Genomic DNA, 27,312 nt, shown 5'->3' on the forward strand with positions numbered 1-27,312 from the left:
AAGCCGCGGGCGCGCGCCCAGCTAGACGTGGCACTCTCGGCCCCGCCCCCTCTCCGCGCCTCCCCGAAACCTGCGCGCACCCGCGAGCTTGGGTTTCCCGCAGACTCAGTCCGGTAGCGGAATCCAGAGGCGGGGCCAGCCGCTTGAGGGCGGGGCACAGCCTTGGTGGGCGTGGCCTTCCGAAGCTGCTCTGCAGCCACGTCCCACGGTCCCCCTCCAAAGCCACCCTGGCTTCAAGATCTTCAGGGCTCCAGACATGTCCGAAGTGAAGAGCCGAAAGAAACCGGGGTCCAAGGTGGCTGCCCCTGAGCCCGAGAAGCGGAGTGATGGCAGGAAAAACCCCGAGGCGCGGGGGGAAGCGGGCTGGGCGGACCCCCGCACCGGGCTCAGCCTGCTGTCTCTGGCGACGAGCCTGGGCCTGGCCTGGTAAGTGTGAGATGCTGCAGGCTGTGGGTCGGGCCTCGCGTGGGCGCCTAGCACCTCGAGCCAACCCACTCTCGCTTGAATACGCTCTTTTAACAATGTTCTGGTAGCATGCTCCTGTCGCTGCCCTCTAAAGTCTGGGAACATGTCACCCAGGACTCGGCCCACACTTTATTAAGCATCTACTACTGCACGTCACAAGTTTGCACATAACTAAAAACCGCTACTTCCAGTCCACTCTGCAGCTTTGCGGGTGAGTTTGCTCCACCCTCCACCAAAAATCGCACTCTTAAAATGTCTGCAGCCCAATGAAAAAAATGTTCGTTGTTGCTGAGCGATAAATGCTAATGAGACTTTCTCCTATTTAGAGCTGTGTGCCTACGTTAAAACTATAGTCCTTTTTTAAAGATTTATTTTTGTTTATGTGTATGAGTGTCGGTATATTTGTGCACGTGTGTGCAGGTGCGCGAGGATCCCGCAAGAGAGTGTCAGATCCAAGAAGCTGGAGTTACCAATGGTTGTAAGACACCAGACATGCATGTTCTTTTTTTTTTTTTTTTTTTTTAATCTTTTTTTTAAGATTTATTTATTCGGGCGTGGTGGCGCACGCCTTTAATCCCAGCACTCGGGAGGCAGAGGCAGGCGGATTTCTGAGTTCGAGGCCAGCCTGGTCTACAAAGTGAGTTCCAGGACAGCCAAGGCTACACAGAGAAACCCTGTCTCGAAAAACCAAAAAAAAAAAAAAAAAAAAAAAAAAAAAAAAAAAAGATTTATTTATTTATTTATTATATGTAAGTACACTGTAACTGTCTTCAGACACACCAGAAGAGGGCATCAGATCTCATTACGGGTGGTTGTGAGCCACCATGTGGTTGTGGGATTTGAACTTCGGACCTTCGGAAGAGCAGTCGGGTGCTCTTACCCACTGAGCCATCTCACCAGCCCGACATGCATGTTCTTAACAGCTATAAAAAATTATATAGTCTTACTCCTAAATTACAAGTTGAACTGGATGTAACACTGTAAGGAATATGTTTTCCCTTAAGGCTAAACATTTGTGTTTTCTTATTGTTGTTGTTTTGGGTTTTTGATACAGGGTTTCTCTGTGTAGCCCTGGCTGTCCTGGAACTCACTTTGTAGGCCAGGCTGGCCTGGAACTCAGAGATCTGCCTGCCTCCACCTCCCTGGTACTGGTGTTAAAGGCATGTACTACCACAACCTGGCTGTATGACACATACAACCCAGCTATATACATGTATTTTTACACATGTATTTGCAGTAGTGGGGGGCACCGCCACCCCGCTCAACATTTGTAGTTTTGAAACCAAGCATATATTAGTGATATATTAGTGTAATGTGGAATAAGAGAGCTAACAGAATTCAGAAAAGACTCTGGATATCCTCCAGGGTAGAGTGGTTTTGATGCAGGTTTATATCCGGCTTAGTTTATTGGTGACACCCTGAGTCCTGGGGTTTTGGGGGGTCTATGGTTGAGTGGTTGGTTTGGTTTTTTGAGACAGGCTCTTTAGGTAGCCTAGGTTGGATTAGAACTCACTATGTAGCCAAAGGTGACATTGAACCCCTGATCCTCCTGCCTTCACCTCCCAAGTGCTAGGATTATACTAGGCATTTGTACTGGGTGATGCTTGAGTACTGGGTTTTGTTATAAGTTAATAAAAACGTGTTCAACTGAAATACGGATCGTTGTCCTCTTTAAAAAGAACTTTATTTGATGATAGTGTTAGTATTTGAAGAGAGAATATATTAATTTTGATCTAAATGTGTTGGATTTGCTGTTTTAAATAAACTATGCATACCTTAAAATGCATGGCCTTTTTTAGGTAAATGGGGACATGGTACATTTTGTATTGGGAAAGAATATTACTGAGTTATTGTTGGTTCTCTGTAGGGCAGTGTTTCTCACCCTGTGGGTTGAGACCCCCACAGGGGTAACCATATCAGATATTTATATTGTGATGCATAACGGTAGCAAAATTACAGTTATGAAATAGCAATGAAAATAATTTTATGGTTGGGGCTCAACACAACATGAGGAACTGTATTAAAGGGCCACAACATTAGGAAGGCTGAGAACCACTGCACCAGGGCTTAATACAAGTGGTTCTAGTTGCTAAATGTATTACTCTAGTTCCCATTCATTAGACAAAGCCTCATAGTCCACTAAGTAAACCATGTCATAGAATGTTAGGCTTTTTTGGTAATTCAAGTTCAAAAAATGATTCCGTTGAGACAGCAAGATAGTACATCTGATAAAGGCATTTGCTCTGCAAAGCCAAAGGACAGCCCTGAATTCTATCCCCGGCATTCACACAATGGAAGAAGAGGACTGAATCCCAAGGGTTGTCATCTGACCTCCATACATGCACAGCGGAACACCTGTGACCACACACACACACACACACAAATAAAAATAGTAATGAGGAGGAGGGCACTTGAGAAAGACAACCAGCTTCAGTCTCTGACTTACACACACATATACCACAACACACACACACACACACACCTGAAAAAGTTGTGCTTCATCTTAGGGATTTAACATGAAGGGAATAGAGAGACAAAACATGTTAGTTACACTGATTAGAAAGGTTATTGATAAGCTGAGCTTTGTCTCTGCAAAGTGATTTTTTTAATGCCAAATCAAAATTATAAAGCAAGAGTGTAAATCTGTATCCAAAAAGTGTGCCTACAATTAATTTCTTGACACAGCAGAACTGTCAACTCTTAGCTTATTTACTATGGAGGTAAAATCCTTTGGTGATGTGAGGGACATTCAAGTACAGCCTTTTTACAGTGAACTCAAATGTCCAAAATCTGTTCTTACTTTGTGTTTGTATCATAGTAAGAGCCAAGATTTTTAAGCTCTACTAAAAACAAAACTAACAAACAAAAAGACTTTATCTATTTACGTTCATTAAGAAAAACTAATAGGGGGCTGGTGAGATGGCTCAGTGGGTAAGAGCACCCGACTGCTCTTCCGAAGGTCCAGAGTTCAAATCCCAGCAACCACATGGTGGCTCACAACCATCCATAACAAGATCTGGCGCCCTCTTCTGGAGTGTCTGAACACAGCTACAGTGTGCTTATGTATAATAAATAAATAAATCTTTAAAAAAAAAAAAAGAAAAAGAAAAACTAATAGTGCCAGGTGGTGGTGGCGCACGCCTTTAATCCCAGCACTTGGGAGGCAGAGGCAAGCGGATTTCTGGGTTCGAGGCCAGCCTGGTCTACAGAGTGAGTTCCAGGACAGCCAAGGCTATACAGAGAAACCCTGTCTCGAAAACAAACAAACAAACAAACAAAAAAACAAAAACAAAAGCTAATAGTGATATATTATTTTAAAATGACATACAATTAATATATTTGGAGTTATTTAAAATTTATATTGAGAAATGTATGTATTTTCAGTATTGCTGTAGACAAACATCTACATAAGACTGTTCCATTGTTTTATAATCAAACAACTTTTATAATACTCATTTTTATTGTTACAATATTTTATGAATTTTAAAGAATATGATAAAAATCGAAAAGTATTGCAGGTTTAGAAGGGAGGCTCTCTGGGAGGAGTTGGGATACAAAGGGAAAGAAGAATGTGATGTAAGTCTATTTACTCAAAGTATGTTTTTAAATGTTAACAAATTCAGATAAATTGAAATTATGTATCTTTTCTCATCATAATGCAATAAAACTTAAAAAAAAAAAGCAAGAGTGTAGCTCAGTGGTCAGGGTGTGATATGTGCAGGTGCATGGTCTACCCACGTGGAAGCCGCACAGCAGCATCTGTGCCTCTCACTCTCCACCTAACGTCTTTGAGAGAGAGAGTCTCACTGATCCTAGGACTCACCAGTTGGCTAGACTGGCTGGCCAAAGAATTTTAGTGGTCCTGTTTCCTCTCACCCTCTCTCCTCATGTGCTAGGGTCACAGATACAGAAGGCAAGCACTTTCCCACTGGGCCATCCTCCCAGCTCCTCAAAAGCTCTTTTAACAAGGAATAGGATTCAGGGCTTTCTCTCTCATCCAGTATAACTTTCTCTCTAACTCGCTCTTAACCCCTGATCCATCTCTCCAGCCCCCTCTATAAATCTTTTAGTATCATAGCTGACTCTATTTCTAGGGGTTTTTGTTGTTGTTGTTACTAGTGTTAGTAGAGTTTCATATAAAATATGGCATTATACTTTAAACACTTACTGGTTTTTGTTGGGTGATTTGAGTTTTGGGTTTTGTAGAGATGGGGATTCACTAGGTAGCCCTGGCTGGCCTGGAACTCACATGTAGGCCTCCCAAGTGCTGGGATTAAAGGTGTGTACCTTGGCTGGCCTTTTTGGTTTTGTTTTGGTTTTTTGAGACTGGAGTTTAGTCTCAAACTTATGGCAATTCCCCTACTTCTCCTTCCAAGTACTAGGATTGCAGACACGGGCACCATACCCAACCTTGCCCTGGTTTTAAATAACAGAATACAGTCAGTGTTCCCTTCAACATTAGGTAGCTGTAGATGGTATGAACTGATGTTAAATGAGCATTGACCCTAATAGTGACCCTGTAATGGACCATAACTGCTTCCTGTTATTATTTGCTCTTTCTCAGTACCAAGTTGAGAGGCAGAGAAACCCTATAAGTCCTCAGTCATCTGTCTGACACCATGTTAGACTCCCTCAGAGGTGGCGCTATGCGCCATTCACTAACACAGAATCCTAAACTTGCTTGAGGCCTGGATAGATGGCAGCGGCTATCTGCCATCTGATGAGGGAGGGAAGATGCTTTTGGAAGGTCCACACTGAAAGCTGACCCCTTATGGGTCCCTTTTTCCTGCATCTAACACGTTTAAGACTTCACCTGTGTGATAGTGAAGAGGCCCAAACAAAGTCCTGCTCCCATAGAGACTTACAAGTGATCAATACATCTATCCCTACTTGGTTTGTTACCAAATCGGCTCCCTAGTTCAGCTTAGTGTTTAGTGGTAGAACTACGACTATGACCAAGTGCAAGCAGAAGGGAGTCATACTCCTTTGAACAGACAGCTGCAGGCATGTAAGAGAGATGGGAAAGTGCACAAAGGGGTCCAAAAGAGAGGGCTAAGGAGCACTTACTTGCCTAACATTCACAAGACCCTGAGTACCCTCAGGACCACAGAGAAAGGAAGGACAGAAAAAGGAAAAAAGTCATTCTTCTATGTGCTTTTATAAATATGAGACTATTATATTTCTCAAAAACCCAGGAGATATTATCATTCCTACTTTCTAGATAGGAAACAGGAGTAAAGATAAACTTAATTTGTCAAAAGTGGTTGGTTATAGTAAATGCAGAGCCAAAGGAGTCTAGATGTTTAACCTGTGTAATATGTTGCCTCCCCTCAGTGTTAATCCAAAATAAGATCAAGTTTCTGAAGCACGAGGTAGTGGCTCATGCCTTTCATCCCAGCACTGAGGAAACAGAGACTGGCAGATCTCTGGGAGTTCAAGGCCAATCTAGACTACATAGTGAGTTGTAGAGCAGCCAGGGCTGCATATGAGACCCTATCTTGAAAGAATAAACAAACAAACAAAAATCTGGAATAGAGAGTTGGAGATAGATGCTCAGTGGTCACAACTACTTGTTGCTCTCGCAGAGTACACAGGTTCTGTTCCGAGGGCCCACTTAATGGTTCACAGCATCTATAACTTCTGACCCCCACTTCTGGCTTCCTCATGCACCAGGCACATGTGTGGTACATATACATACATACATTTAGATAAAAACTCAAACATTAAAAAAATAAAGAAGGGAGCTGGAGAGATGGCTCAGTGGTTAAGAGCACTGGCTGCTCCTACAGAGGACCTCGGTTCAATTTCTAGCACCCACATGGCAGCTCACAACTGTCTGCATCTCCTGTACCAGGAGTGTGTGTCTGTCTGTGTCTGTGTGTATGTGTGTGTCTGCCTGTCTGTGTCTGTGTGCATCTCTGTGTGTGTGCATCTGTGTGTGTCTGTGTGCCTGCATGTGTTTGTGTCTGTCTGTCTGTCTGCATCTGTGTGTGTATCCATGTGTGTGTCTGTCTGTCTGTCTGTGTCTGTGTGTCTGCTCTGCTGTGTGTTGTCTGTTCTGCTGTGTTTCTGTCTGTCTGTCTGTTTCTGTGTGTCTGTCTGTCTGTGTCTGTGTGTCTCCGTGTGTGTGTGCTGTGTGTGTGTGTGCGCGCGCGTGTGCGGCTGTGCCCATGCACATCTGCCTCTGGACAACATTGCTGGGAACTGAACTTGGGTCTTCTGGAATAGCAGCAAGGACTTTTAATCTTCGTGCCATCTCTCCAGGCTCAGTAAGGCATTTTTATAATGGATCAACTTTTACTCAAAGTCTCCTATAGTAATGTTTTCACTCTGAGTAGCTTCACTCCTCTGTAGGATAAGTTTATGAGAATAAATTCATGAAGTAACACATGCAACAACAGATGATAAAACTATTCATTGAAATTAACTCATTTTTATGAGTAGTAAGCCTATACTATGAAAGAGGGAAAAAGCTTAAAATTCGTAATACTACAAACGAAATTGTGGGGATGCAGCCCAACAGTGGAATACCCCTGCCCCCAGAATGACCCAAGTTCTAGGTTTGTTCCCAGCAGCAAGACAAGGGTTTTAAGAAGGTGGAGGGGAAGACAAGATGTCTAACCATCATCCATCCTTTAAAGTTAAGAAAATAATGATTTTTAACCTGGGTTTTGTTTAAATGTTCATATTAATACACAGAACAAGTTTATCTCAACTAATTTTATAAGATGTGACTATAAGTGTTTCATATGATAGATGTTAACATGCATCATCAAAGGAAATGTATTGCATCCAGCAGTAATCAACAAATGAACCTCAACCAGGCAGTGGTGACGTACGCCTTTAATCCCAGTACTTGGGAGGCAGAGGCAGGCAGATTTCTGAGTTCGAAGACAGCCAGATCTACAAAGTGAGTTCCAGGACAGCCAGGGCTATACAGAAAAACCCTGTCTGGAAAAAAAAAAAAAAAAAAAAAAAACGAATGAACCTCAGCTCGGCTGCATAGTCAGATTACCTGGGAAGCTGTTAAAATATCCACTATCCAAGCATATCCATGACTGATTAAATAAGAATCTCTGTAAATGGGATCCCAGGCGTAGATGTGTTAAAGCTGTCTGCTAATTGATTCCAATATGTAGGGAAGATTTGCAGTCACTAATCTAGATCCTGTGATTTAGGCACTTCTCATGATCTGCTCAGTTGCATTTTGATCACTCAGTGCACAAAACATATGGAGCTTGGAAAACTGACTTACAGTAGATAACCAATATGATATCAAGCCTAAGTCATTTCTTTTGTGCCTACTCATTTCAAATCTCCAAAAACATGTTCATTTATTGTTTCAAAGATTAGGATAAGGGGTCTAGCTAACTCGTTCAATAAAGCGTCAGATTCTTAAAGACTGGGATAACCTTTTTTTTTCATAATGTGTATGAGTGTTTTACCTGCATATCTAAGCATCACATGTGTGTGGTACCAGTGAAGGTGAGAAGAGGGCATTGGCTTCCCTGGAACTGTAGTTACAGACTGTTGTGAGCTGCTATCTGGATGCTTGGGATAAAACTTGTGTCCTTAGAAGAGCAAGCTTTAGCTCCTTGAGTACTTTCTCTAGCTCCTCCATTGGGGCCCTGTGTTCCATCCAATAGCTGACTATGGACAACAATATGAACTAACCATTACCCGGGAGCTCATATCTCTAGCTGCATATGTATCAGAAGATGGCCTAATCGGCCATCATTGGGAAGAGAGGCCCCTTGGTCTTGCAAACTTTATATGCCTCAGTACGGGGGGAACGCCAGGGCCAAGAAATGGGAGTGGGTGGGTAGGGGAGTGGGGGGGAAGGTCTGGGGGACTTTTGGGATAGCATTTGAAAGGTAAATGAAGAAAATACCTAATAAGCCGGGCGTGGTGGCGCACGCCTTTAATCCCAGCACTTGGGAGGCAGAGGCAGGCGGATTTCTGAGTTCGAGGCCAGCCTGGTCTACAAAGTGAGTGCCAGGACAGCCAGGGCTACACAGAGAAACCCTGTCTCGAAAAACAAAAAAAAAAAAAAAAAAGAAAAGAAAATACCTAATAAAAATACTTAATAATAATAATAATAAAAAGAAGAGCAGCCTTGTGCTCCTAACCACTGAGCCATCATCTCTCCAGCCCAAGGAAAATTGGTTTTTGGTGGGGGTTTTTTTCCCTTCTTTTTCTTCTACCTTTTTCTATTTACCAGATGAAGAGAGCACTCCAATTTTGTTTGCTTGTATGCTAGGTCAGACCTGGGGTCATTGACATGCCAGGTAAGCGCCCTTCCTACCACTGAGCTGCATCCTCAGCGCTAATCTTCCATTTTTGTGTGGCTGTGTGAGTGTGCATGTGGGTGCGTGTGTATAGAAGCCAGAGGCCAACCTCTGGCATCACTCCTCAGGAGCCAGCAGCCTTGTGTTTTGAGACAGGGTCTCCCACTACGACCTGGATTGGTCTCATTAGATCAGGCTGACTGACCAACTAGCCTAGAAATCCTCGTGTCTCTGCTTCCCCAGCTCTGGGATTACAAGTGCAGCACCCAGCCTAGTTTTTTATGTGGGTGCTGGGGAGCATGCTCAGGTCCTCGTGCTTATATGACTAGCACGTTACCCACTGAGCCATCCCCCTTCGCCCCAAGCCCTCATTTCAAAATGGCATCTACACTGTACCTACGAGTGTACTGTGAGTATAGTCAAATGGAGTTGTCACACCCTGCTTTGCATATGTATTCTATGACTTTGATGATGGCTCTCTTCTGTATTTCTATTCTCTTGCTAACTTCTTTTTGAGACAAAGTCTCAGGAAGTTGGCCTTTAAGCCTTGGACTCATTGTGTAATAATGGAGGATGGCGTGACCTAGAACCTATGGTCCTCCTGCCTCTGCCTCCCTGAATAATACAATTACAGGCATTCATACCATAGTCTGGACGATAGTTTGGGAGATGATAGCTTGGTAGTGCTGGGTATTGAAATACTGGCCTCTATCCTCAGAAGAGATCAAAGTTTTTATTCCAAAGAGTTCAACCCTGGATTCTTTCAAAACATTTCTTTTTCTTACATCTGTTAAAGATGCTCCTCTGCCTCACTCCCTGAGCCGTGAGGTCTGAAGAGAGGCAGTGTTGACTCATCTCTGCATTGAGCTAATGCAGTCACCTTCCACGAAGCAGGCCGCCTTGGTGATGGAGCCATCTGACTAATACTGCAGCAGCTATCCGAGGACACACATTGTTCTCACCAGGAGTGAGTGATGGTCATTAGTTTTTTTTTTTTTTTTTTTTTTTCTTTTCCAGGCTTGTATTTCAACAATCAGAAAAGTTTGCGAAGGTAGAAAAACAATACCGGTTACTGCAAACAGAGAGCAGCGAGTTTCAGGGCCTCCAGAGTAAAATCAGTTTAATTTCCAGCAAGGTAATGTATTAATTAACTTATCTAGGGGAGATTCTCCCCTCTCCACTAATACCATCCTCCTACATCAAGCCAAAGTGTCCTTCTTCTCTTCTTCTGCCTTCAAACTATCACTAGTTTAACTCCTGAGCAGACTTTCTCCTTCTGGGCAGTCTCCCTGTGATCCAAGTTAGTTCCTAGGAAGTGTTGAAAGCGTGGATGTTGCTCCAGCTGGTCATGATAGTACACACCTTTAATCCCAGCACTCTGTAGACTGAGGCAGGCAAATCTCTGTGAGTTCAACACTGGCCTAGTCTACTCAGCAAGTTCCAGACCAGCCAGGGCTAAGCAAAACAAACAAACAAAGGTACGTTTGATCTTTAGACATAAAGTTAAAAGTCCAGTGGGACTGGCCGGATGCTTAAGTGGGTAAAAGCTCTTGTTGCAAGACGCCATCCAGTGCTCAGCTCCATCCAGTCAACGAAGCCTGACTAGTTACAAGTGTTTCTCAGAACTTGTGTTTAAATGAACTTCTAGCTGTGGTGTGGCTACATGTGTGTATTAAATTGGCTTTTAGACATTTCAAAGTGCTCTTCTGTTATTAACTAGTTCTGTTGTACACATGTCATCTAACGCCTGGATAGCACACTGTTTCACCTATTACATAGATCCTTCGTTCAGATGGTCCCAGAAAGCTGTTGTCATGCTGAATTCCCTCCCTGGTTTTCTGAATCTCCCTTACGTCAGATACTGTCCGAGTTCATCAAGAAGTGTGTTCCAGGAGCTGGAAAGGTGGCTCAGTTCAGGAGCGCTGGCTGCCTATCAGAAGATGCAGGTTCAGTTCCTAGGACCCACGTGGTGGTTCACTACCCTCTGTCACTCCAGTTCCAGGGGATCCCAAGCCTCGTTCTGATGTCTGTAGCACTACAGACATGTTGTACACATACACTCATACACAGAACATTTTAAAATTTAAAATGCTTGAGAAAGGAAGGAAGGAAGGAAGGAAGGAAGGAAGGAAGGAAGGAAGGAAGGAAGGAAGGAAGGAGTTCCTGAAGCTCTTGATATTTTAGGACAAAACCCACCACGACAAAACAAGAAGGAATTTAGGAATTTGGACCCTCCAGCTCTTCACCGGGCCAGTTAATCCATCTGTTGAGGCAGATTTCAGTCACCTTAGGCTTTCCCACTTCAATCTCCTGTCTTTTCTCTCCTCTGAACTCTGTGCCCTGTGTTGAGTCAGTGCTCCTAACCGCTGAACCATCTCTCCAGTCCCAAATTGATATTTTATAACCAGTGTCATGCACAAGGTCTAGCAAAAAAAAAAAAAAAAGAACATTCAAGGAACTAAGGAACTACATGTGGAGCCGGGTGGTGGTGGTGCACGCCTTTAATCCCAGCACTTGGGAGGCAGAGGCAGGTGGATTTCTGAGTTCAAGACCAGCCTGATCTAGAGAGTAAGTTCCAGGACATCCAGGGCTACACAGAGAAACCCTGTCTCAAAAAAAAAAAAAAAAAAAGGAACTACATGTGGCAACTAACAATATAACAGGTACTGCAGGAAGTCCTGACAGCTGAGGCTAAGGCTGTGGACTAGTCTCACAAATGTCAGAAAGCATCTGAGGTTTTTTAATGGTGTCGCATGACATGCTTAGCAGTTTTCAAAGCCTTAATCTGGAAGGTAGTGGGTAAGGTGATTTAGAGAGGACATGATTATCAGGTAGTGCTTCTGCAGGAGGTTAGTCACTGATGCCTGGGTCAGGAGACCACTAAGTGCTCCCTCCCATGTGTCTCCCCTGTTAGACACACGTCTTGTTGCCTGCAAATTGTTTTGCTCACTACATAAACCACTGAAGAGCAGAACTGTGTCATATTCAGTGTCTCCTGTCACAGGACAGTGCTGCCAACACTTCATAGCTTATTAGTCATTTCTAGGTTTTCTCTAAAGCTTTCATGCCTGTGAGGAGAGAAACCAGCTAAGCCTGTGACCCTTCCAAATACCCCAGGCCTAGAGGCTTATCCTGATTTACAGATAAACATTTTGCCACTTGATGTCACATGTTTCAACTATTTTTATAAATTCATTTTTGCCTTTTTATGATCCATTTCTAGTTCTTTCTCTCCAAGAGGTTAGCACAAGTAATGACAACAATTCAGCCAGAAACTTCCAAAGTCATAGGATTTAGGGGAGGGAGCAAACTCTACATTGTTATAGTTTCCTAAAAGCCAAATGGCCATAAAAATGACATCTAGTTACTTCCAATGTTTGAAAAAAACAGAACTACAATATACTTCAAAAAATTAACATCATTTCTTTTGACTATGCCCTCATAAAAAACTTATGTTAAATAACTAGGATTATGAGTTCAGGTATACATTTTTCTAACATAAGGCTACTCTACTAAATTTGTCTAAACTATTAATAATAAATATTTCTGTCGATGTGATTCAGATATGCTTAGATAGTTTAGGCATCTTCAGAATTTGAACCTTGTATATGTTATGCTCCTGATTGCTAAAGTATGTTTCTCTAGTATAAAAATGACTAAGTAGCTCAGGGATTGTTTTGTGTTATAAATACAGCTTGAGTCTACTGAAAATACCCTGCAGGAAGCTACGTCATCCATGTCTTTGATGACCCAGTTTGAACAGGAAGTATCTGGCCTCCAAAGATCCATACGTGACATTGAGACTAGTGAAGAGATGCTCACACAAAAGATGCAAAACCTTAAGGAGAAATTCCAGAACATTACAGACTTCTGGAAGAGAACACTGGCAGACATGAGCGATGACACAGCCGTCTTCAAATCAGAAGCGAAGGATACACATTCTGAAGTTACTCTGAAGATTAACTCAGCGGAGCAAGAAATAAAATCGCTCACTGAACGTCTAAAAGATTTAGAAGACAGCACACTGCGAAACATCAGAACAGTGAGCAGGCAAGAAGAGGAAGATCTTCTACGGGTCGAGGCCCAGCTTAGCTCTGATACCAAAGTGGTTAAGAAGCTAGAAGAAGAACAGCACACGCTCCTAGCCAGAGACGAAGATCTGACCAACAAACTCTCCAGCTACGAACCCAAAGTAGAAGAGTGCAAGGCACACTTGCCAACCATAGAAAATGCTGTCCACTCCGTTCTCAGAGTCTCTCAGGATCTGATAGGAACAGAAAGGAAGATGGAGGAGCTGACGATGCAGATGTTCAACATGGAGGACGACATGCTGAGGGCCGTGTCTGAGATCATGGAGATGCAGAAAACCCTGGAGGGGATCCAGTATGACAACAGCTTACTAAAGATGCAGAACGAGCTGGTCCTTCTAAAAGGAAAAGTTCATGACTTCATAGCATATTCAAGTGCACGGGAAAAGGGGACTTCGGGAGAGTATAACCTAGGAAATAAGGGAACTGATGAGTATTAAATTTACTGCACATCTTCTGATGGGCTGCACTACCAAGTGGGAATCATTCACTCCTACATTTTTTAGGGTTTTGTTTTTTGATCTGCCTCATGTTACTCGAGAATAAGTGGAGTGTGTGCCATATGGCGTATGCATCTAATCAAACTTTTTTTATATTTTTAATCTCTAAAACTTACGTTAACTATGTTCATAGCAATACTTCTAAAATATATATTGCTCTACTTTTTTAGGCAGTATATTTAATATTTACATGTCTTTCCAATGATTAATAGACATTATTATGAGTTGTATTATTCTATCTATCTATCTATTCTGGAGATAGAGAGACAGACAGATAATCTGTAGCAAATATTAAAACCTCTTACCATTTCACTGTGACCCTCATTATCTGTTTTCTAAGCTATGTTTCTCATAACTTTTCTGTGTTCTGCTCTTGTAGCCAGTTGGTAACATACCTTCCTCTCCCAGGTTTTTGGGGCTCTTTTTTTTTTTTTTTAATTCAGACAACCAAGCTCGTAAGAAGTGTATGTAAAATAGAAGGTAACCTTCCTGCAGGAGAACCAAGGGGCTCTCCTGTGAGGCAGTGCCACGCTATAAAAACTATGAAAACTGAAAAGTAGCCTCCCTTTTGCAAAGGTTCTAAGCTGTGTTACAGATACTTATAAGAGGTTTAAGATGTGAGTGAATGTGTCCCTATTGTGTTCTCATTTATGGTCTTTTCTATGAACTGGTGATGTTTTGAAGTATGGGTTTATGGAGTCTCTTTGTGAACCTGGACTTTTATTTCTAAAGTTTGAACTGTGTGACACTAGAGTTTACGGAATACAATTAATAGATACTTAAAATAAGAACATGTTGGTAAGCCTGTGCCTATTTTAAAGATAAAATAACATAGCAATAAATTGTAATAATGACATATTTACATCATTATTTTAAAGATTCTCCAATGTATGAAACTAAATTTGTTTCACATATTAATTTTTTAAAAAGCAGGGCTGGAGCTAAGTACGGTGGCGCACAGCTTTGATACCAGCACTCCAGAGGTAAAGGCAGTCGGCTCTCTAAGTTCAAGATCACCCTGGTCTACATAGTAAGACTGTGTCTCAAAACAAAACAAAAGAAAAACAAAAATTAGGACCAGGAGATAGTTCAATAAATGAGAGGCTTGCTGTGTAAGCACAAGGACCAGGATTAGGGTTTAATACCCGACACTGACATAAAAAGCTGGGTCTTGCAGGGCGTGGTGGTGCATGACTTTAATCCCAGCACTTGGGAGGCAGAGGCAGGCGTATTTCTGAGTTCGAGGCCAGCCTGATCTATAGAGTGAGTTCCAGGACAGCCAGGGCTACACAGAGAAACCCTGTCTCAAAAAAAAAAGAAAAAGAAAAAGCTGGGTCTAGCATTCCGCTGCCCATAATACCAGCCCTGGAAAACAGAGACATGAGAAAACTATTGAACATGTGTGTCTGTGTATTCCTTTGCTAAGAAATTTGTTCTGGAGCTAAAGAGATGGCTCAGGGGTTAAGAGCACTGGTTGTTCTTGCAGAGGACTTGGATTTGATTCCCAGCGCCCACGTGATGGCTCACAACCATCTGTAACTCAGCTCCCAGGAGATCTGGCACAGCCTTATGACTCCTGCAGGTACCATGCATGGCATGCACATGGTGCACAGACACATACAGGCAGACCACTCATATGCATAAAATAAATGTATTTTAACTTCCTATTTAGCAAAATCGTCATTGTAGATTAATGTTTAACGAATTTTCCTTTGTTTCTTTCTTTCTTTCTTTGTTTTGAAGGGGTTTTGTTTTGTTTTGATTTTGAGACAGAATCTCAAGATGTAGCCCAGGTTAGTCTTAAGTCACCATCTTCCTGCTTCTGCATTTCAAGTAACAGGGATCCTAGGTCTATGTCATGGCACAGGACTTCATATTGTTGTGCTTTATGGCAAATTCCCAGTATTATAATCCACACTTTCATATCTCTGTAATTGATAATAAATTTTATATATCAGTTAGCTTATAGAGAGTACTGTCCGTTTATTTAAAAAATTTCAGCACACACAAAACAGTTTACACCCAGGCATGGTGGTCGGTCCGTGTCTATAACTCCTGGTTGTAGCAGGAAGAGTCCAAGTTCATGGTCAAGCTGGGCCACCTGGCAGACACTAACAACAAAAGTTTTGCCAAGTGAGGGGCTGAAGAGAGCTCAGGCTAAGAGTGCATGCAGCTGCTGCAGAGAGCCAGACTCAGTTCTCAGCATCCACTCAAGGCTGCTCACAATCACCTGGAACCCCAGCTCTAGGAGATTCAGTGGCCTCTTGGTCTCCACAGGCAACCAGACTCACATGCACAAACACACACACAGATACAGATGCAACAGATGCATACACATTTTATATATATATATATGTGTGTGTATGTATATATATGTATGTGTGTGTATGTGTGTGTATGTATATATATGTATAACGAATATATATACATACACACACACAATAAACTAAGTTTCACAAAATAAGCACCTAATTATTTTCAATCTTTTGGGTGTGAAGTTTTGAAATGTATTTATAGCAATAGTTACATCAGGAGCGGGAGAGTTGCCCTGCAGTTAAGAGCACTTACTGTTTTCGAAGAGAACCTGAGTTTGGTCCCCAGCCCCCATGTGGTGGCTCACAATCATCCATAACTGCAGTTTCGTCCACGGGCATCGAGGCACACACATGCTACACTTACATACATGTGGGCAAAACACCCAGACACATAAAATACTAAAATAAGTTTGTTTGTTTGTTTGTTTTTTTAGATTTATTTATTATTATATGTAAGTACACTGTAGCTGACTTCAGACATACCAGAAGAGGGCATCGGATCTCATTACGATGGTTGTGAGCCACCATGTGGTTGCTGGGATTTGAACACAGGACCGTCTGAAGAGCAGTCAGTGCTCTTAACCACTGAGTCATCCCTCCAGCCCTAAAATAAGTTTTTTAAAATTATAGGAGGGGCTGGAGATACAGCTTAGCTGGTAGAGTGTCTGCCCAGCATTTCTGAAGCACTGGGTTCTATCTCCAGTATTGCATAAAACCAGGCCTTTTGGCACAAGCCTATAATCTAACACGCAGGAAATGAAAGCTAGAAGATCATAAACTCAGAGTCATCGTCAACTACATAGAGAGCTCAAAGTCAGCCTGGGCTGCATGAAACTCTGTCTCTACATATACACATACATATGCATGCATGCATACATACTGGCTGCAAAAGACTGTCTCAACATTCACATACATATACATACAGGCTGCATGAGACTGTCTCTACATATACATACATGCATACATACATACATACATACAATTCAACAATTAAAGGGATAGCTAGGGATGTAGCTCGGGAGAGTGACTGCCTGTCATGTACAAGGTCCTGAACTTGACCTCCAGCACTGAAAAGCAAGGAAGAAAAAGAGAGTGGGGATGGAGGGGGTGGGAGGGTGGAGGGTAAAGGAGTGTAGATGACTCAGTGCTTAAGAGTCCTTATTGTTCTTGCAAAAGACTCAGGTTTTGTTCCCAGCACCCACATGAAGGCTCATGACTACCTGTAATTCCACTTCCAGGGTATCTGAGGCCCTCCCCCAGATCCTGATGTGTTCAAGGTATCTGAGGCCCTCCCCCAGATCCTGATCTGTCCAGGGTATCTGAGGCCCTCCCCCAGATCCTGATGTGTTCAAGGTATCTGAGGCCCTCCCCCAGATCCTGATCTGTCCAAGGTATCTGAGGCCCTCCCCCAGCCCACATGGGCTCCTGATCTGTGTGGTACACACAGACTCACACAGACATATACACGTGTTAATATTTTTTAATGTTTTTCAAAACTTGATATAGAATGCATACCTGTAATTCTAGCTCTTGATGGAGACAAGATGAACCCCCGAGCCCACTGGCCAGCTAGTCAGCCAGTTGGTGAGTCCCATGTTTATAGAGAGACTTTGACTCAGAAAATAAGGTGGCACCATGTGTAGTGGCACAAGCCTTTGATCCCAACTCTCAAGAGACAAAGGCAGATGGATCTCTGTGAGTTCATGGCCAGTCTGATCTACATAGGACCTTTCAGGCCAGGGGTAGATGGTGAGACCCTGTCTCTAAAAGAAGGAAGGAAGGAAGGAAGGAAGGAAGGAAGGAAGGAAGGAAGGAAGGAAGGAATCAAGGAAGGAAGGAAGGAATCAAGGAAGGAAGGAAGGAATCAAGGAAGGAAGGAAGGAATCAAAGAAGGAAGGAAGGAATCAAGGAAGGAGGGAGGGAGGGAGGAGGAAAGTGAGCAATAGTAGTAGACAGGTGCTAGAGAGATGGTTAAGAGCACTGACTGCTCTTCCAGAGATCCTGAGTTCAATTCCCAGCAACCACATGGTGGCTCACAACCACCTGTAATGGGATGTGATGCCCTCTTCTGGGGTGTCTGAAAACAGCTACAGTGCACTCACATACTTAAAATAAATAAATAATTCTTTAAAAATAATAGTAGAAGACACGTGAGACACACATTGGTGTCCACACAGACAAATGAACCACTCACACACATACACCACACACAGAAGACTATTTTTCATTAGGGAAAGTTTATCTTTTACGAAGATTGTCTTAAATGTATGTATAAGCTGTCTCTTGTGAGGCTATGCCAGGGCCTGGCAAACACAGAAGTAGATGCTCACAGTCAGCTATTGGATGGAACACAGGGCTCCCAATGGAGGAGCTAGAGAAAGTACCCAAGGAGCTAAAGGGGTCTACAACCCTATAGGTGGAACAACAATATGAACTAACCAGTACCCCCCCGGAGCTCATGTCTCTAGCTTCATATGTATCAAAAGATGGCCTAGTCGGCCATCATTGGGAAGAGAGGCCCATTGGTCTTGCAAACTTTATATGCCTCAGTACGAGGGGGGGGGGGGGCAGTGCACCAAGGCCAAGAAGTGGGAGTGGGTGGGTAGGGGAGTGGGGGGGAGGGTCTGGGGGACTTTTGGGATAGCATTTGAAATGTAAATGAAGAAAATACCTAATTAAAAAAATAAATTTAAAAAAAAAATGTGTGTTTACCTATATGAGTGTCTGCTATGTCCGTCCTGGTACCCGTGGAGGCTGGGAGATGGTATAGGATCCTTGGAAGCTGGAACAACAAGAGTTATGAGCTGCCTAACATGGGTGCTGAGAATTGGAACTCAGGACCTCTGGAAGAGCAGCAGGCACTCTTAACTGCTGAGCCACCTCTCCAGCCTCACAGTTAATATCTTAAGAAAGCTTTTTTTTTTTTTTAAACTAAAAAGCCTATGTTATCTTAGTAAAAGTTTTTTTTTTTTAACTGAGGAATCAGGTGTTTCACACAAGTCTGGACTGCGTAGCAAAACTCAAGACTTTAAAAAAAAATGCCAAATAGCATCTTCTCTTCTCTGACTATGAAGAAAACACCGGGTCTCCTTTAGCTCATTCTGTTGCTATATAAGGGACCAATGACGTAAGAACCATCAAGAAAAGTCATTTCCAGTAATGTTTTATGAAATGTCCTGAGCAGGTTTCTTTTTTTTTTTTTAAAGATTTATTTATTTATTTATTTATGTGTTATATGTAAGTACACTGTAGCTGTCTTCAGACACACCAAAAGAGGGCATCAGATCTCATTACAGGTGGTTGTGAGCCACCATGTGGTTGCTGGGATTTGAACTTCGGACCTTTGGAAGAGCAGTCGGGTGCTCTTATTCACTGAGCCATCTCACCAGCCCCTGAGTAGGTTTCTTATTATTAGCAATATACTTAAATGATTTTAATCTTCTTTTCTAGTTCCTTCTGTGTTGTTTGTTTTTGTTTTGTTTTTTTGTTTTTTTTTGTTTTTTTTGCTTCAGTCCTGGGATTCAAACCCCAGAGCTCCCCGGCCCAAGGCTTGCTCTTTCAACACTATACTTTACCTTATGCCTCCTCAAAGAGCAGTAAAGTCATAAGGGAGAAAAACACATGTAATCTGAATTTTAAATGTTAAGTTTTGTCTAATTTAATCACTGTGGTATTGTATTTCCTTATAGTACCAGAAATGTGAAGCTCTCTTGGAACAACTGAAGGCTTTCCAAATAGTGTCTCATCTAAAGCTCCTGCAGGAAGAAATTCATGAGATGAAAACATGGTCTAACAGGATAACCGAGAGACAGGGCATACTAAATAACACTCTAACAAGTCTTTCTGAAGACATTTTAAAAGTAGACCAAGGTACAGCATCCATGGCCAAAGACATGGGCCTCAAGATTACAAGCGTGAAAACAGATGTACGGCGGATTTCCGGTTTAGTAACTGAAGTCGAATCATTAACAGATGCCGTGCAAGCCCTGGAGAATAAAGTCAAAAAAGTAGAGACGGCTACAGTAGAAAATATAGGTGATCTCCTCTCGAGCAGCATCGACCGAACAACGGCACTCCGAAAGACGGCAAGCGAAAATGCGAAAAGAATTGACTCGGTCACAAAGAGACTGGCTGAGCTCCAGGGCGATTTCGATGAGCACACGGATAGGTTTTTAAGCCTGGAAAGTGACAGGGCGAAAGTTCTGAAGGCAGTGAGCTTTGCAAACGATCTGAAGCCAAAGGTCTATAATCTGAAGAAGGACTTTTCGCGTTTGGAACCACTGGTAAATGACCTAACACTTCGCATTGGGAGACTAGGTTCTGACTTAATGCAAAGAGAGAAAGAAATTGCTTTCTTAAAGGAAAAGATATCTAATTTAACAGTAGTCCAAGCTGCGATTAAGGACATTAAAGATGAAATAACACATATTTCAGATTAGTTTGATATTATGTAAATTAGAGGTAATTTAAAAAAAAAATAAGATTGCTGTTGTGAATAGACTGATAGGAAATACTGATATTTTGGAATAAATGCTATTTTGTGTTTGATACTATTTTGCTCCATAATATTTTTTTAACTTATTCATATGTACATGTAGGTGGGTGCCTGTGCAGACCAGAGTGTGTATTGGATCCCATGGAGCTGGAGTTACAGTTGTAAGCTGTCTGACATGGGTGCTGGGAACCGAACTTGGGTCCTCTGGCCAAGCACTCTTAATTGTTGAGCAATCTCTCCAGCCTCCAGCAATAAATTGAAGCAGACTGAACATTTGAATTTATCAAGTATTTACGGAAAAAGGTGTCACGTCCCCCTGGCAGATTTCTACGAGGGTGTTTCCAGAGATCCATAAATGAAGTGGGAATGTCCACCGTGAAGATGAGCCACCCCGTGGGCTGGGATCCGACACTGAGGAGAAAGGCAGGACGGAAGTGGGTGGAGCAGCGGCACTCAGCTCTCTGCTCTGGACCTCACACTTCCGCCAGCTACGCCTTTCCTACCAGGACAGACTGCACCCTCCACCAGTGAGCCAATGCAAACCTGTCCTCCATTCTCAGGTACTCTGTCACAGCAATCAAAAAGTAACACTCAGCCGGGTGGTGGTGGCGCATGCCTTTAATCCCAGCATTTAGGAGGCAGAGGCAGGTGGATTTCTGAGTTCAAGGCCAGCCTGGTCTACAGAATGAGTTCCAGGACAGCCAGGGCTACACAGAAACACCCTGTCTCGAAAAAAAAAAAAAAAAAAAAAAAGCAACACTCACTGCCAGCCAGCAAGGTGAGCCTACACAGGGCAAGCTCTGACTCTCTGCTTGCCCATCCGGCAGCCAGGAAGCATTTGTGTGATTGTACCCTTACTGAAGAATAGCCCCTTGGGGAATCACAGCTGTAGCATGTATTATATTACCCAATCAGAGGGAAAGACACTAGAAAGATTACTGCCAGGGAAAACATTCTAGTACTAGTGGGGTCTTCCTGGTTTTAGGGAATGGGAAAAGGAGCAATAGTGTCTTACTGTAAGCTGCTAGATAAGAAATACCAAGGGGCTGGATAGATAATTCAGTGGTTCAAAGCACTGGCTGCCCTTCCAGAGGGTTCCCAGTTTGTACATGGCAGCTCACAGCTGTCTGTAAGTCCAGTTCCAGGGCCTCTGAATTTCTCTTCCAGCTTCTGCAACTACCAGGTATGCACATAGTACACAGACATAGAGGCAGGCAAAACCAACCATACATATAAAAAAACAATAAAATCGTTTTTGTTTTTTTTTTTTAAATCAGTCACTTACAAATAACAGCAATCCGTTCCTCACTGTTCTAGAGGCTGAGGAGTCCAGGATCAAGGCATGGGCAGGCGCATGTTAGGTGAGGGCTTTCTGGTTTGTAGAGTGTCTTCTCACTATGTCCTCACATGACACAGCTCTTTGAGCTTCTTTCCTGAAGGCATCAATCTTAATCCTGTGGCCTACTCCTTGATGAACCAGTCATCTCCCAAAGGCCTCACAATGGTTGTTAGATAAGGATTTTGGAGAGATAAATAGTCATAGCAAAGTGGTCCCCTAAAATGGAGTAAGAAAGTAGCATCCAGACCAGTGTTGGCGCAGATAGAAATGTATAGACCAATGTGGTGCAGGGGCCTTGCCAAGCTGCCGTGACTCTCTCAGTGATGTGAACAGACAACAGCCAGAACAACTTGAAAAGGAGAGACTGCATTGAAAATGGCCTTAGCTGGTGGTGAATGCCTCACAGGCATTTGTCACCAAAGCCTGGTAACCTGAATTCAATCCTGGAATCCACATGGGAGAAGTGACTCCCACAAGTCGTCCTCTGACATCTACATACATGCCAACACACAGACACACACACACAACATTAGCAACTTAGCAATTCTAGTTACAGAAACTTTGAAGTAAGTCTATAGTGGTAAAAAGGACATCAATGCATTAGTGTTCTCATCTGCTTAGCATCTCCCAGCCTAACTTACCTAACTTTTAAAAGGCTAAGGAATAGAGTCCATCGTATAGCAGTTACTTAGTGTTTAACGTGTCTCTGTCCTTCCTCAGCCGAGTGTTAGGTTTCAGCTACAGTGTGAGCAGCTGAACTGTAGTCTGCCTTTCTCTGACTCGACTGGTTGTAACTACTTCCCATTCCTGTAATTTTACCCGTATCCTTACCTGCTTCCTTCATTTGTTCAAAAACGTTTATGAATTCAAACATGGTGGACCATACTTGTAGTCCCAGCCTGTGGAAGGCCAAGGTTGGAGAATCCTTTCTAGTTCAAGGCCAGCCTGGGATACATAATGAGAGCCTGTCTCAAAGCAAAGCAAAAAACAGCATAAACAAACCCACCAGACATGGTATCAGGGTAGTCAGAATTATAGGAGACCTTGTCTCATGAAAAGATAATCAGGTCCAATGGCTTAGTAGGTAAAGGTCCATACCTGCCAGTGACCTGAGTTCAATCCCCAGTATTCACCTGGGAGAAGAGCCCACTCCCACAAATGTTCCTCTGACTTCTGCATATGTACTGAGGCAGACACAAGTCCACATGCATTCAGACACATGCTCGTATACATAAAATGTCAATTAATAAAACGTAACAATTTTAAATGAGTTAGTAAATAAGTCAGCTATTTAAAGATCTGAGAACACATAAGGCCCTAGGTTCAATTCCTAGCAAAAAAAAAGAAAACAAAAACCAGTAACAAATAGACATTTGAGATTCATTAAAAAAAAAATGCCAGGTAGTTATGGCACAAACCTTTAATCCCAGCTCTTGGGAGGCAGAGACAGATGCAGGCAGATCTCTGGGAGTTCAAGGCCAGCCTGGTCTAGAGTGAATTCCAGGACAGCAAGGGCTATATGGGAGAAACCATGTCTCAAAAACACAAAGACAAAATATAATTTAAAAATTAAATTAAAATTATAAATAAAAAGACAAACACAAACCAAAGCCATCTTCTTTTGCTGTAACTATTGTTTCTGTTTGTTTGTTTGATTCCTTTAGGTTTTGGCTTTGGGGGGGTGTGAGACAGGGCTTCTCCTTGGCAGCTCTGGCTGTCCTAGAAGTACTCTGTAGACTACAATGGCCTTCAAGTCAGAGATCCACCTGTCTCTGCCTCCTGAGTGCCAGGCTGAAAGGCTTGTGCCAGGGATGTGGAGAGATGGCTCAGTGATTAAGAGAACGAGTAGATCTTCTGAAAGACCTGGGTTCGATTCCCAGCACCCACGTTGCAGCTCACAACCGTCTGTAACTCCAGTTCCAGGAGATCTGACACCTTCACACAGACACATAACAAAATATGCAAGCAATGTCTGTGGAGTCTGTTCCCCAACATGGCTGCCTTGTCTGGCTTCAGTGGGAGAGGGTGTGCCTAACCGGGCAGAGACTTGATGCACCAGGGTGAGGGCGTGATGGTTTGTATATGCTCAACCCAAGGAGTGGCACTATTAGAAGGTGTGGGCCTGTTGGAGTAGGTGCATCACTGTGGGCGTGAGCTTTAAGAACCTCAATCCTAGTTGCTTAGAAACCACAGTAGTCTGCTAGCAGCCTTCAGATGAAGATGTAGAACTCTCAGCTCCTCCTGGACTATGACTGTCTGGATGCTGTCATGTTCCTTGATGCTTATGGACTGAACCTCGGAACCTGTAGGCCAGCCCCAATTAAATGTCCTTATAAGAGTTGCCTTGGGGGGCTGGTGAGATGGCTCAGTGGGTAAGAGCACCCGACTGCTCTTCCAAAGGTCCAGAGTTCAAATCCCAGCAACCACATGGTGGCTCACAACCATCCACAACGAGATCTGGCGCCCTCTTCTGGAGTGTCTGAAGACAGCTACAGTGTACTTACATATAATAAATAAAATAAATCTAAGGAAAAAAAAAAAAAAGAGTTGCCTTGGGGGCTGGCGAGATGGCTCAGTGGTTAAGAGCGCCGACTGTTCTTCCGAAGGTCCCGAGTTCAAATCCCAGCAACCACATGGTGGCTCACAACCATCCGTAATGAAATCTGACGCCCTCTTCTGGAGTGCTGAAGACAGCTACAGTGTACTTACATATAATAAATAAATCTTTAAAAAAAAAAAAAGAGTTGCCTTGGGGCCAGGAGGTGGTGGCACATGCCTTTAATCCAAGCACTTGGGAGGCAGAGACAGACTGATTTCTGAGTTCGAGGCCAGCCTGGTCTACAAAGTGAGTTCCAGGGCAGCCAGGGCTATACAGAGAAACCCTGTCTCGAAAACAAACAAAACAAAAAACAAACAAACAAAATAACCCAAACAAACAAAAAACGACTTGCCTTGGGAATGGAGAGATGGCTCAGCAGTTAAGAGCACCGACTGTTCTTCCAGAGGTCCTGAGTTCAATTCCCAGAATCCGCATGGTGGCTCACAACCGTCTATAATGTGGTCTGATGCCCTCTTCTAGTGTGTCTAAAGAAAGTAATGGTGGTGTACTCATATGCATAAAATAAATAAATAAATCTTCAAAAAAAAAGTTGCCTTGGTCATGGTATCTGCTCGCAGCAGTAAACCCTAACTATGACTGGGGGGTGGGGGGGAAGGGGAGGAGATACCCAGGGGAGGCCCACCCTCTCAGAAGAGAAGGGGACATGGGGGTGGGGAGGGACTCTGTGAGGGGGAACCAGGAGAGAGGCCAGCAATTGGGATGTAAAAAAATGTTTTAATTAATTAAAAAGAATATACAGGCAACCATCAATGAACAAAAAATAAAAGTAAGGGCTGGTGAGATGGCTCAGTGGTTAAGAGCACCGACTGCTCTTCCGAAAGTCCTGAGTTCAAATCCCAGCAACCCCATGGTGGCTCACAACCATCTGTAATGAGAACTGACACCCTCTTCTGGTGCATCTGAAGACAGCTACAGTGTACTTACATATAATTAATTGATTAATTAATTAATGTAAATTATTTATTTTATTAATGGCCATGTGCCACTAAACCTGGCTTTTGTTAAAATTCTTAACATTATTTTTGTGAAGTAAATATGAAAAACATTCCAAAAGTTAAGGTAAAAAAAAGATGAAATGAAAATGAGTATTGGGGCCGGGTGTGGTGGCGCACACCTTTAATCCCAGCACTTGGGAGGCAGAGGCAGGTGGATTTCTGAGTTCAAGGCCAGTCTGGTCTACAGAGTGAGTTCCAGGACAGCCAGGGCTACACAGAGAAACCCTGTCTCAAATAATAATAATAATAATAATAATAATAATAATAATAAACAAATGTCTCTTCTCCCTTGGTTCCCCCAGATCCAATCCCTCAGTCTCATCCCAGACTTGCGCTAGAACACCTGTAGCAGCCTTTCCCACCCCCTGCTCCCATATCCTGGGAATCCTACAGGTCTTCCCCACACTCAGTCCTGTCCCAGCCCCCAACCCCAGCAGGCACCCTGCTGCTCGCTCAGGGGCCACTCCTCCCAGGGCAAAAGATAGATCCACACCTCTCCTTTTTGCTTCCCCAGTTCCAATCCCCCCAGTCTCATCTCTAGCTCTGTAACAGCAAATCTGCTGTGGCCTGCCAGGATCACAAAGACCTTCTCCAGAACTCCATCCTTCTTTTCCCAAACTCATCCCAGTAGCACAACCTTCAACAGCAGCAGGCACTCCCCTAGGACACACCAACTCAGCAGGGCAGGAAAACAGGCAGCACAGAGCCATCACCTCCTCCAAAATTCAAAAAGGAAAACAGAAAACAGGGAACAAAACACCCATCCAACAAAGACAAATCCAGAAACCAGTACCCAGACAAAAATCATGCCAAACCCAGATGCCTAGACACCAGCTTAAAATTACAATTAATAAATTCAACATGGTGGTAACTTCCAGAACCAGTACCAGAGGTTCACTCAGAGGAGCCTGAGAGACCCACGGAGGCTTCATGGTGAGACTCGTGGAGATCTCCCAAACAAACAGCTAAAAAAGGCAGGTCTAGTTGGAAGGTGCTTTAAAGAATGGTTTCATGGAATTGGGAAAAAAAAAAAAAAAAGATGGCACACGGTGGAGAGAAGTGGAACTGGAGACACCACTGAGGTGACAGGTATGAAGCATGGGCCTCAACCAGCCCCACCTTGCCCTGTCACGACCAGCTAGGCCAGGCCACTGCTTAGCCTGCAGCTGGCCCAGGAAATACAGCCACCACTCACGCTGCTCATCCTGCTTAGGAGAGAAGAGGACCCGAGGTCTCACCATGCCTGCAGGCTGCAATCATGATGTCATCCCAGGATGCCAGCAGGGCAGTGGGCAGGATGGAGCTCACACAGGTTCTGCCCCAGGACACACTGATCACCCTAGTTCTGAGCAACAAGATACAGGAGATGAAGAACCGTTACTTTCTGGATTATATCCCCTCCAAAGACTTTTGTGGTCATGCTGCAGCCACAGGCCAAGATGATATCCATGGGTGTCTTAGTCCTGCACAAACATCATGACCAAGAAGCAAGTTGGGGAGGAAAGGATTTATTCAACTTACATCTCCACATTGCTCTTCATCACCAAAGGAAGTCAGGACAAGAACTTACACAGGGCAGGAAGCAGGAGCTGATGCAGAGGCCATAGAGGGATTTTACTTACCCGCTTGCTTCCTCTTTCTTGCTCAGCTTGCTTTCTTATAGAACCCAGGACTACCGGCCCAGGGACATCATCCACAATGGGCCCTCCCATCCTTGATCACTAATTGAGAAAATGCTGGATCTCATGGAGGCATTTCCTCAAGAGAGGCTCCAACTTGTGATAACTCTAGCTTGTGTGAACACACAAAACCAGCCAGCACAATGGTGGAACTGATGTCCAGTGATCTGCGCAACAGACAGCTACTGTGGGCAAGGAAGCTTCTTTTGCAGTGGTATCAATGACTGCAGACACATAACTGAGAGTGATAGATAGCAAATGCTTCCGTGATGCCCCCCTAAAAAAAAGGGGGAGGGAAGGAAGGGAGGGAGGGAGGGAGGGAGGAAGGAAAGAAGGAAGGAAGGAAGGAAGGAAGGAAGGAAGGAAGGAAGGAAGGAAGGAAGGAAGGAAGGAAAGAAAAAAGGGAGGGAGGGAGGGAGGCAGGGAGGGAGAAAAGGAGGGAGGGAGGAAGGAAGGAAAGAAGAAAGGGAGGGAGGGAGGGAGGGAGGAAGGAAGGAAGGAAGGAAGGAAGGAAGGAAGGAAGGAAGG

The 27,312-nt window shown here is 43.5% G+C and overlaps 1 protein-coding gene across 2 annotated transcripts; it reads left to right on the top strand.

Moving 5' to 3' along the window:
• The first annotated feature begins 122 nt into the window (after positions 1-122).
• On the top strand, positions 123-23,671 carry Ikbip (IKBKB interacting protein). Of its 2 annotated transcripts, none has more exons than XM_021174802.3 (3): positions 123-426; positions 9,771-9,888; positions 19,346-23,671. In XM_021174802.3, the coding sequence occupies exons 1-3, from the start codon at positions 257-259 to the stop codon at positions 20,093-20,095; spliced, it is 1,038 nt and encodes a 345-aa protein (XP_021030461.1). In that variant the 5' UTR covers positions 123-256; the 3' UTR covers positions 20,096-23,671. The 2 variants fall into 2 exon arrangements, with proteins under 2 accessions (XP_021030461.1, XP_021030460.1); XM_021174801.3 differs by lacking the exon at positions 19,346-23,671 and adding an exon at positions 12,448-14,670.
• Positions 23,672-27,312: the final 3,641 nt, after the last annotated feature.

The sequence above is a fragment of the Mus caroli genome, unplaced genomic scaffold (genome assembly GCF_978045245.1).
Source record: "Mus caroli unplaced genomic scaffold, Mus_caroli_1 scaffold_9, whole genome shotgun sequence".
In the NCBI taxonomy this organism is placed as follows: Eukaryota; Metazoa; Chordata; class Mammalia; order Rodentia; family Muridae; genus Mus; species Mus caroli.

Coding starts and splice junctions, on each gene's coding strand:
- Ikbip (XM_021174801.3), top strand. CDS start 257: ATGTCCGAAGTGAAGAGCCGAAAGAAACCGGGGTCCAAGGTGGCTGCC. Junction 427..9,770: donor ACGAGCCTGGGCCTGGCCTG/GTAAGTGTGAGA, acceptor TTTCTTTTCCAG/GCTTGTATTTCAACAATCAG. Junction 9,889..12,447: donor TCAGTTTAATTTCCAGCAAG/GTAATGTATTAA, acceptor TTATAAATACAG/CTTGAGTCTACTGAAAATAC.